This window comes from Labrus bergylta, chromosome 15 (assembly GCF_963930695.1).
Source record: "Labrus bergylta chromosome 15, fLabBer1.1, whole genome shotgun sequence".
NCBI classification, from domain to species: domain Eukaryota; kingdom Metazoa; phylum Chordata; class Actinopteri; order Labriformes; family Labridae; genus Labrus; species Labrus bergylta.
In genome coordinates this window covers 4,281,941-4,294,083 of record NC_089209.1, presented here as the reverse complement: position 1 = coordinate 4,294,083, position 12,143 = coordinate 4,281,941, and the positions used below count along the sequence as shown (strand labels likewise).

At 37.7% G+C, this 12,143-nt stretch overlaps 1 protein-coding gene across 1 annotated transcript in view; it reads left to right on the top strand.

Annotated features, from left to right (window-relative positions):
- The window catches only part of LOC110001097 (uncharacterized), a 35,877-nt gene that overhangs the window by 2,685 nt on the left and 21,049 nt on the right, over positions 1-12,143 (top strand). The window contains exons 4-13 of the mRNA XM_065963829.1: positions 133-158; positions 604-798; positions 1,356-1,564; positions 1,687-1,723; positions 2,542-2,646; positions 2,961-2,988; positions 3,911-3,936; positions 4,380-4,574; positions 5,137-5,345; positions 5,468-5,495. Coding sequence (XP_065819901.1) covers positions 133-158; positions 604-798; positions 1,356-1,564; positions 1,687-1,723; positions 2,542-2,646; positions 2,961-2,988; positions 3,911-3,936; positions 4,380-4,574; positions 5,137-5,345; positions 5,468-5,495 — 1,058 coding nt within the window. The remainder of the gene's footprint in view (positions 1-132; positions 159-603; positions 799-1,355; positions 1,565-1,686; positions 1,724-2,541; positions 2,647-2,960; positions 2,989-3,910; positions 3,937-4,379; positions 4,575-5,136; positions 5,346-5,467; positions 5,496-12,143) is intronic.

The window sequence follows — 12,143 nt, the reverse complement described above, 5'->3', positions numbered from 1 at the left end:
GCTTGCACACAGCAGCTATGACAAAGCAGCTTTTGATTCATATACTGTAGGCCTGTACTCACTATTCTTCTTTAACTTGATTATGTCTTTTTTTAATATGACGCTGAATCTCGTTTCTTATCTCTCCTTCAGGAACATGGACCAGGAAGGGGCCACCCGTGAGTTAATACATTTACACTTTTCATACATTAATAAAATATAGGTTTGTCAAGATTCAGATTAGATCAACATTAAGACTGCTAATATATATATTTTTTGCCAATATGTCTTCCAGGCCACTTAGAAAGTCAATCTTGGTGTCAATATAAACATTTTCTGGGTCAAGGAATTCATTAAAATGTCATTATATGATTATTTGTGCCAAGATCAAACATGTATGTTAACTTTGGCAATGTATTACATCATTTTTCTTGGTTCCTAGGCAGTTGGACATGATTCATGTTTTCTTTCTTCAAGTGATCCCTCCCTCCTCAACTGTTCACTCTGCCACCACATGGCAAAGCCGTTAGCTCTTCTTTACCTTGGTCTGGTTGCTATGACGTCTTTAAAGTCTGTTTGACAGTTGTATGATGACTCATCAACCTTTTTTTTCCCCGTCTTTAGTGTCCGGGAAAAAGTTCTATGTCTTGGTGTCGGGAACAACACATGGGGCTCATGTTCCTTGGGTCAAACAATTCAGAGGCATGGGCCACACCGAGGTCCAATCTGAAGGTGAAAGTAACTACATTCTGCTGTTCTGTCCCATCGTGTCCCGAGTTGGAACAGACATCAGTGAGGCTCTGGAAAACATTCAACATAGTAAGTAATAACCTTGTCAGTGTGTGGAAGATTTTAAATCGATTAGCTAAAGATCAATAAGGAGCAATCAGTTAAAAATTTACATTTTCTATATTATTCTTTATTTTGTTTGTTTACAGGTCGTTATGGAACTTAAAATTCTTCTTTTTTTTTTACAAAAATTTACAAAGTTTCACTTCAAGCTCCTTCTGCTGCCCCCAAGTGGCCAAGTAAAAACTAAAACAACGAGTACTCAAAACTACTATCTAATTAATAATTCTGGTTAAAGGAAGAATGTGCAACTTTTTGCTCCGTAGTCCTCGACTAGAACAGCTTTCATACGCAGAGGGAGGAGTCGGCCGTCCCCGTCTTTGTAAACCTGATGTCAACTTCTTCTTCTCACTCAGAGAGACATTTACACATTCTTCCTTTAATGGAAAAAAAAGAGAAAGGAAATGTATTATGTTGTACAAATTATATTTCTTGTTATTATTTATGGTTGTATTGGCTACAAACTGAGAAGAAAACAATATGATCTCCCCTTATCATATATTGACTCCTTTAACTTGTGTTCACAGGTAACAAACCAGTTATTCTGGTGGTCATGCATCACACCTTCAACACTGACTACGTGTTGGCTGAAAGCAGACGGCTGGTCAACAACCCAAACGTCTGCCTGGTTGTGGACTGTCTGTTCCACGAGGGACGGCTCCTCAACTGTAACCGTAATGGCATTGCATGGTTTGAGATCGAGAAGTTTCTTGGAGTTGCTTCTCCACCTGCTCAGGTAAAACTAGATTTACTGCTCCTGTAATATCAGTGGATAATGATTTATTATAACCCTCTGTAGTAATGTTGTTTTATCATTCTATCGTTTTCTAAATTATTTTCTTTATTTTGTCTCTTTAGGTCACTTTCTGGGACCGCCTTTGTAGCCTTTGCAGTTGTAAGTATAATGTAATCGTGAAGTTTGAGATTTCAGATCAGTATTTTTCAAGCCTTTTTTTAAAGGTCACATATTCTCCTCCTCTTCAACCAGTTGAAATAATTCTCAGAGCTCCCCGAAACGTGTGAAGTTTCTTGTTCTAAATCCACTCTGATCCTGTATTTGATCATGACTATAAACCCCTCTATTTCAGCCCTGCTCAGAACAGGATGTTTCTGTGTCTGTACCTTTAAATGTAAATTAGTTTGTGTCTGACCACGCCCCCTCTCTGGAAGGGCTTGGGTCGGCTCGGGCTTTCTTGCATCATGTCCTATTGTTTATGGTGAGAAGGCAGACTCAGAGGGCAGAACAAACACCTAGCTGTGGGAGTGTCACCCACCTGGGGGAGGGGTTACTGCCCTTTGTGATGTCATGAAGGGAAAATCTCCAAACGGCCTGTTTGAGCACACATTTTCTGAAAAGTGGAGCAGGTAAAAGATGGACAGGATGGACTTTTCTTATAACTGGGGGGTTTGTAGACAGACTAGAGACACATATTAGTGTTGGACAAACATAGTAGAGTGTGTTTTGTATAATATGTGACCTTTAAATTTAATTCAGATAGTGCAGATGTGCATTGAGATTAAAGAAGGACTCCAACATTATCTATATTATTTTAGTCCTACAGTCCGTGTTCTGTATATAAATCTCATTTACTATGCAAATCTCAGTAATCGCAAGAAACAAGTGTTTTTTCTCTCATCACATTAACACTTATTCTTCATGTAATTTGTAGGCAAAAAATATTTTAACGTTCAATTATTGATCTTTTTTTTCAGGCTTTTCTGGGTGGAGCCAAATGATGATCTGTTCTGCCGTCAGGATTATTTGCGCGGTGGTACTGATCATTCTGTTAACCGTGCTTTCTATCCTGAATAAGTCAAGTTGAGTAATGAGTAATGTAATGCATGTGAATCATCTTAAGAATATATAATTACAGCTGGATGTTAATGTATTGCTGTAGTGAAGTTTATTGGATAATACAGATGTTAAAGTTTGTAATCTTTCGATCACTAATCTTTTATGGGAAGAGAAATAAAGAATGACGTAACGGCAGATACACGCTTTAGTAAGACGGAAAGAAGGCAAGCAAGATGAAAAGTCAGGTTCTTTGTTGAGTCTGTCAATAAAACAATAATGAAATGCTCAAATGTACATTAAAATGGTTTAAAAAATGTTCTTTATTTTGTCTCTTTAGGTCACTATCTGGGACCGCTTTTGCAGTTGTAAGTATAACGTAATCATGAACTTTGAGATTTCAGATCAGTATTTTTCAAGATTTTTTTTTTTTTTAAAGGTCACATATTCTCCTCCTCTTCAACCAGTTTAAATAAGTCTTTGAGCGCCCCAAAACATGTGTGTGAAGTGTCTTGTTCTAAATCCACTCTGATCCTGTATTTGACCATGCCTATAAACACAGGCGTAGAATTGCGTATGGACGTGTCCATACCAATCTCAAACGATGGCTGAAATGTCCTCACCAATATTAAGGTTGAAGGAAAAAAATGCCTCATGCGGCACACAAAGAGTTAAATCCTGTTTAGAGCTTAACATGTTTCCCCCTTCTCCTTACACTCCCTCCTTCCACCGCTAGAGGGCGGTGTAACACAAAATGATGATTATTATCATTTTTACGTCATTTTAGAAAACCAACACTAATTTGCCAAAGCTCGTGAAATAATGTAATGTTAGATAAATGGGCTGTGTTGATATCTTCTCTCTTGTTTGACTCTGATAGGCGTACACCTGTCACGTGGTTCCCTTATCAGTCAGAAAGCATCAAGTACACGTTGCATCCAAAACAAAAGTGAAAGTGTTTTTGTTTGTGCGCAGACGGGGAGCAGTTCAGCCTGAGAGAGAGGAATGACAGAGACATTAGAAACAAATTATCAATCTATTCCGTAAGTAGGCACTGTTCAAAATATCATCTTTGAGGCTGTTTACGGCTGAATGTCTACAACGCAGCGGAGTTATAGAGATTATAATCCACTAAGGTATCTGAACTGTGTCTGCTTGGCTTGCACACAGCAGCTATGACAAAGCAGCTTTTGATTCATATACTGTAGGCCTGTACTCACTATTCTTCTTTAACTTGATTATGTCTTTTTTTAATATGACGCTGAATCTCGTTTCTTATCTCTCCTTCAGGAACATGGACCAGGAAGGGGCCACCCGTGAGTTAATACATTTACACTTTTCATACATTAATAAAATATAGGTTTGTCAAGATTCAGATTAGATCAACATTAAGACTGCTAATATATATATTTGTTGCCAATATGTCTTCCAGGCCACTTAGAAAGTCAATCTTGGTGTCAATATAAACATTTTCTGGGTCAAGGAATTCATTAAAATGTCATTATATGATTATTTGTGCCAAGATCAAACATGTATGTTAACTTTGGCAATGTATTACATCATTTTTCTTGGTTCCTAGGCAGTTGGACATGATTCATGTTTTTTTTCTTCGAGTGATCCCTCCCTCCTCAACTGTTCACTCTGCCACCACATGGCAAAGCCGTTAGCTCTTCTTTATCTTGGTCTGGTTGCTATGACGTCTTTAAAGTCTGTTTGACAGTTGTATGATGACTCATCAACCTTTTTTTCCCGTCTTTAGTGTCCGGGAAAAAGTTCTATGTCTCGGTGTCGGGAACAACACATGGGGCTCATGTTCCTTGGGTCAAACAGTTCAGAGGCATGGGCCACACCGAGGTCCAATCTGAAGGTGAAAGTAACTACATTCTGCTGTTCTGTCCCATCGTGTCCCGAGTTGGAACAGACATCAGTGAGGCTCTGGAAAACATTCAACATAGTAAGTAATAACCTTGTCAGTGTGTGGAAGATTTTAAATCGATTAGCTAAAGATCAATAAGGAGCAATCAGTTAAAAATTTACATTTTCTATATTATTCTTTATTTTGTTTATTTACAGGTCGTTATGGAACTTAAAATTCCTCTTTCTTTTTTACAAAAATTTACAAAGTTTCACTTCAAGCTCCTTCTGCTGCCCCCAAGTGGCCAAGTAAAAACTAAAACAACGAGTACTCAAAACTACTATCTTATTAATAATTCTGGTTAAAGGAAGAATGTGCAACTTTTTGCTCCGTAGTCCTCGACTAGAACAGCTTTCATACGCAGAGGGAGGAGTCGGCCGCCCCCGTCTTTGTAAACCTGATGTCAACTTCTTCTTCTCACTCAGAGAGACATTTACACATTCTTCCTTTAATGGAAAAAAATAAAAAGAGAAAGGAAATGTATTATGTTGTACAAATTATATTTCTTGTTATTATTTATGGTTGTATTGGCTACAAACTGAGAAGAAAACAATATGATCTCCCCTTATCATATATTGACTCCTTTAACTTGTGTTCACAGGTAACAAACCAGTTATTCTGGTGGTCATGCATCACACCTTCAACGCTGACTACGTGTTGGCTGAAAGCAGACGGCTGGTCAACAACCCAAACGTCTGCCTGGTTGTGGACTGTCTGTTCCACGAGGGACGGCTCCTCAACTGTAACCGTAATGACATTGCATGGTTTGAGATCGAGAAGTTTCTTGGAGTTGCTTCTCCACCTGCTCAGGTAAAACTAGATTTACTGCTCCTGTAATATCAGTGGATAATGATTTATTATTACCCTCTGTAGTAATGTTGTTTTATCATTCTATCGTTTTCTAAATTATTTTCTTTATTTTGTGTCTTTAGGTTTCTGTCTTGCAGAACGTTCGAAAATGTAAGTATAACGTAATATTTTTCAGCATTTCTCAAGCTTTTTTTTAAAGGTCACATATTCTCCTCCTCTTCAACCAGTTTAAATAATTCTCAGAGCTCCCCGAAACGTGTGAAGTTTCTTGTTCTAAATCCACTCTGATCCTGTATTTGATCATGCCTATAAACCCCTCTATTTCAGCCCTGCTCAGAACAGGATGTTTCTGTGTCTGTACCTTTAAATGTAAATTAGTTTGTGTCTGACCACGCCCCCCTCTCTGGAAGGGCTTGGGTCGGCTCGGGCTTTCTTGCATCATGTCCTATTGTTTATGGTGAGAAGGCAGACTCAGAGGGCAGAACAAACACCTAGCTGTGGGAGTGTCACCCACCTGGGGAAGGGGTTACTGCCCTTTGTGATGTCATGAAGGGAAAATCTCCATACGGCCTGTTTGAGCACACATTTTCTGAAAAGTGGAGCAGGTAAAAGACGGACAGGATGGACTTTTCTTATAACTGGGGGGTTTGTAGACAGACTAGAGACACATATTAGTGTTGGACAAACATAGTAGAGTGTGTTTTGTATAATATGTGACCTTTAAATTTAATTCAGATAGTGCAGATGTGCATTGAGATTAAAGAAGGACTCCAACATTATCTATATTATTTTAGTCCTACAGTCCTGGTTCTGTATATAAATCTCATTTCCTATGCAAATCTCAGTAATCGCAAGAAACAAGTGTTTTTTCTCTCATCACATTAACACTTATTCTTCATGTAATTTGTAGGCAAAAAATATTTTAACGTTTAATTATTGATCTTTTTTTTTCAGGCTTTTCTGGGTGGAGCCAAATGATGATCTGTTGTTTTGCCCTCGGGATTAGTTTCGTGAGGGTACTGATCATTCTGATAACCGTGCTTTCTATCCTGAATAAGTAAAGTCGAGTAAAGGCCGTCACTAACCGAGAGTTAACCATCTGTTTACTCTCACTATCGAATAACCTTGAAGTATTAGGGTGACACATTAATGAGTAATGTAATGCATGTGAATCATCTTAAGAATATATAATTACAGCTGGATATTAATGTATTGCTGTAGTGAAGTTTATTGGATAATACAGATGTTAAAGTTTGTAATCTTTCGATCACTAATCTTTTATGGGAAGAGAAATAAAGAATGACGTAACGGCAGATACACGCCTTAGTAAGACGGAAAGAAAGCAAGCAAGCTGAAAAGTCAGGTTCTTTGTTGAGTCTGTCCATAAAACAATAATGAAATGCTTAAATGTACATTAAAAGGGTTTTTAAAATTGTCTTTATTTTGTCTCTTTAGGTCACTATCTGGGGCCGCCTTTGTAGCCTTTACAGACGCATTTGCAGTTGTAAGTATAATGTATATCGTATATCCTATATCGCAAAGTTTGAGATTTCAGATCAGTATTTTTCAAGCATTTCTTTTTAAAGGTCACATATTCTCCTCCTTTTCAACTAGTTTAAATAATTCTCAGAGCTCCTCAAAACATGTGTGTGAAGTTTCTTGTTCTAAATCCACTCTGATCCTGTATTTGATCATGTCTATAAACCCCTCTATTTCAGCCCTGCTCAGAACAGGCTGTTTCTGTGTCTGTACCTTTAAATATGTAAATGAGTTTGTGTTTGACCACGCCCCCTCTTTGCACAGGGATGTGACTTTCTCGCTCCATGTCCTATTGTTTACGGTGAGAAGGCAGACTCAGAGGGCAGAACAAACACCTGTTGTGGGAGTGTCAAGAAAAACAAAACAAGTGTTTTTTCACTCATCACATTAACACTTATTCTTCATGTAATTTGTAGGCAAAAAATATTTTAATGTTCAATTTTTTATCTTTTTTTTTCAGGCTTTTCTGGGTGGAGCCAAGGGAAGATCTGTTGTTTTGCCGCCGTGATTATACTCGTGGGGGTACTGATCATTCTGTTAGCCGTGCTTTCTATCCTGAATAAGTAAAGTCGAGTAAAGGCCGTCACTAACCGAGAGTTAACCATCTGTTTACTCTCACAATCGATTAACCTTGAAGTATTAGGGTGACACATTAATGAGTAATGTAATGCATGTGAATCATCTTAAGAATATATAATTACAGCTGGATATTAATGTATTGCTGTAGTGAAGTTTATTGGATAATACAGATGTTAAAGTTTGTAATCTTTCGATCACTAATCTTTTATGGGAAGAGAAATAAAGAATGCTGTAACCACCTTCTCCAGTCCACTTGTGCCGACAGGGAGGAGGTTCACTTGTGTTGTAAGGTTGTTTGTTTCCTTCAGCAGTTGGGTTTTTAAATAAACTGTAGGCATTGCTGCCTGTACACTTTCACTGTGGACTTATCTTACTCACGTACTCCATGATTACATCCATGCTGGTTGTGTTTTTGTTACAAGTTTACAATTCACTTAGCAGATGCTTTTATCTGAAGTGACATACATCAGAGAGTAAGAACAAAACTAATCCATTCATACACCACCACTGAAGCAGCAGGAGCAATACAGGGTTAAGTGTCTTGCTCAAGGACACATTGGACAAGTTACTCAGCTGGGGATTGAACCCTTGAACTTCTGGTTGAGAGGCGACAACTCTACCTACTGAGCCACAGCTGCCATGTTGTTATGTAAGTATTTATTTCTTTGTGCTGTTTTTATGATTTCTGTTGCCTGGACGGATCTCTGTTGCAAACCAGATTGCCCCTTGGGCACAATAAAGAATTTCCAATCCAATCCAATCCCTCTGGATCTTACTCCCCACCCAACACGGGTTAGTGTTTTGTGCTTTTATTTTGTCGACTGTGTGCAATTTAATACATTAAATTTACGTTGTAAGAATTTTTTTTATTCACACTTCAAGCTATTAACAAATCACCTGAGATATCAATTAAACATCTTATTTCCATTAATTTTCCTTTTAAAACCTTATTTTTTTCGATTTGTTTTTGTTTATATATCAACCAGGTGTTTTTCAGTCATCATTCAGACGTAGAGGATTACGAGCAGACCCTGAAGGCAGCATCGGTCAGCAGCTCTAAAGACTTTGGGGGCGGGTCCTCCAGCTCTCAGCCTGTCATTAGGTTGACTGAAAGTTAGACTGAGACAGGATATCCAACATGGCGGCTGCTGCCGATGAGCCTCCAGAGCCCCCTGCAGGAACAGATGGGTGACGTCACTCTGCACAGAGCTGCATGGTAGCACATCACTTAGGGTAGCACTATTTGATAGCATGCCAACATAACTTTAAATATGTTTGTTTTTCTTTTTTGTATATTTCTCTCTTTAATAAAAAATAATGAATGAATCAGAAGAGGACTATTCAACAGATATACACTGGTATCAAAGGAGTCTATAAAGTGATCTAGTGGGAATAACTCCAGCTGTATTTGATGTCAGCATTGTGCTGTTGCTCGGGCCTTGCATGCCTGACAGAAAATCCATTTCAATATATGGCTGAAATGAAACGTAAGGGATTACAGCTGCTGCTTCTTGTCTGGTTTGCAGCGACGCAATGATTCTGTATTTTATAATTAACTCCTTATCTAGATTTTTTTTTTAGACTTTTTTTTGTCTTTATTAAAAATGACATTTTCAGCATAAACTGTTTTATAAAAGTCTGACTGAAGCTGTTCTTTGGTGTTGTTTAATCCATCACATGTAATGCATGTAATATACATTTTACAGCTCTACATATTTTATGGCTTGATAGAAGTATATCAGACATGCGCATTGAACCCTCATTTGCATAAACTAAAGCTGCATAATCTGTGGCTCTCTCCTAAAGTCGCGACATATTTATAAAAACTCCAAAGTTCCAGTTAGTCAACACATTAAAACAAGTTAAATCCAGAGTTTTCTCTGTTTGGAGCTTAACATGTTTCCCCCTTCTCCTTACACTCCCTCCTTCCACCGCTAGAGGGCGGTGTAACACAAAATGATGATTATTATCATTTTTACGTCATTTTAGAAAACCAACACTAATTTGCCAAAGCTCGTGAAATAATGTAATGTTAGATAAATGGGCTGTGTTGATATCTTCTCTCTTGTTTGACTCTGATAGGCGTACACCTGTCACGTGGTTCCCTTATCAGTCAGAAAGCATCAAGTACACGTTGCATCCAAAACAAAAGTGAAAGTGTTTTTGTTTGTGCGCAGACGGGGAGCAGTTCAGCCTGAGAGAGAGGAATGACAGAGACATTAGAAACAAATTATCAATCTATTCCGTAAGTAGGCACTGTTCAAAATATCATCTTTGAGGCTGTTTACGGCTGAATGTCTACAACGCAGCGGAGTTATAGAGATTATAATCCACTAAGGTATCTGAACTGTGTCTGCTTGGCTTGCACACAGCAGCTATGACAAAGCAGCTTTTGATTCATATACTGTAGGCCTGTACTCACTATTCTTCTTTAACTTGATTATGTCTTTTTTTAATATGACGCTGAATCTCGTTTCTTATCTCTCCTTCAGGAACATGGACCAGGAAGGGGCCACCCGTGAGTTAATACATTTACACTTTTCATACATTAATAAAATATAGGTTTGTCAAGATTCAGATTAGATCAACATTAAGACTGCTAATTTTTTTTTTTACATAGGCTACTTTATGAGTCCATGAGAGGAAATTCTAGTTTTAAACTTTATTATTTAAGATTGAAATAAATAATAAAACAGGCTGAAGACTCACAGCTGTGTTAAAGGCTTTTTTAGTACAACATCAATGTCATATTTCTTTTACTCAACAGTCACTAAGCGGCCTCTAAAAGTGAAAGTAAAACTTCAATAATTGAACCGGGCTTTTTTTTTTTTTTTACTTATTTGAAACAGCAACCTTCTTGCTGTGAGGCAACAGCTGTAACAAAAGCATTTGTTTAAACATGTTTTTTATGTTTTAAATTTGTCAATAAAGACGGATTAAAAAAAAAAAGCTGTAAGAAAAGCAGCAACTTCCGGTCTTGAGAAATGAAGCCAGTGTTCCAGGAAGTCACATACAAACCACAGCCAAAAAAAAGCCGTTTTTACAGCATAAATAAACATGTTTACAGCCTGGCACGAAAAACGAAATAGGTCTGATTAGTTATTGTCATCACAGGCACACACTGTGTGATTAAAAAAAAAAAAAAAAAAAAAAGGCTCTTTTTTTATTTTGAAAACGTTACGTGTTATTAAAGCGCGTTAGCTGACATGATTGACAGGTGGGCGGGATATAACGGTTTGTTAAACTCGTCTCAGCTCCAGTTCTCAGCCTGTCCCATAGACTGTAAATGTTGATTATTATTATATCTCTCATTATATCTCATTTTTTTAAAATAAAGTAAAAAAACAAACAAACTAGTTTTTAAACTAGTTCTAGAATCAACTTTGAACTGGACTGTTGCCAAGCAACACCTTCAAATTGTCCTGCACTCTTCCTACTTTGTGACTGTGAACATGTTATCAGCAGATCAGCTTCTTTCTGATGTTAATGTTTATCTGTGTGATTGCATTTACGACCAGCGGTGAAATGAGAGTCTGATGACGGTTGCTTTGGTGCTCTGTGTTATTCAGAGATACGAGTTTAATCAAACTGTAATTTAGATTAACAGAGCACATGAGGCGGAGTGATACAAACAGTGAAAAGTCCCAGTCAGTACGTCTACATGCACACATAGATGTTTAAAATATGAATAGGCCTCTAGCAACAATCAAATACACCTTTTGTAAATATAATGTGTAGTAAGGACTTCCTAAAAAAGAGAGTGAAGTCAAACTTTATTTATAAAGCACCTTAAACACAACACATTTAATCCAAAGTGCTGAACAGTGCAGATAGAAAAAAACAATAAAAATGAAAAAAAAAGGTAACAAATGTGTACGGTGTAACACAAAACTTAGAGAAATGGATCCCTGTGCTTGACGGGTCCTAGCAAGGAGTCTTAGCCTAGGAGTGATTTAGGAACATTGTCAGAGCGACTCTGAGCTAGGAAGAGACAGAAACCTTTATCTTAGTGAGGAGGCAGGGTCTACCCGTTGCTAGATATGAGCAACCTTTTTCAGACACTGTGAAAAAAATTGAGAAAAAAAGTCAAACATAGAATCTAGTCAGACATTGTGTAATTATGAACACTTTGAAATTAGCATCTGTGTGATAATTTGTCTGCCGTACTTTAAACGTATATAGCCTACCAGGTGTTTGAAATCACATGCCCACTTGTGCAGCAGCCTCTTCACCTGCTGATCATTACAACAGCAGGTAAAAAAAACCTTTATTAGTGATTGGATGCACTTGTGGAGAAACTCAACATGCATGTCTCACTTTGCACTGAAAGAAGTCTTTGTTGGCTTGAAATGTCTGCACTAATTTATTTTTTATAATAATATTCTTCATGTAGTGTTTGGAGAACATTTCTCTATTTTCTCCTCAGCTTGAGAAACTCTTCATCCTGTTAAAAGTCCTCCTCACAGTTTTACACCTCGGGAGCTCTCTTAAGGGCTGATGCTGCATTCAGGTGCTGCTCGGGTGGTCCAAGTTTCCCAGTTTGGAAGTCGTTCTTCCGACTTCAGTGTGTTCAAGTGATTTCAGTTCGGAGTGTTGTAACAGCAAAAAACATCCTTGATGCTACAGAGAAGATCTATGAAATGTCACTGATAAAAGTTATATTTCTGCAAAAAGTTGAAA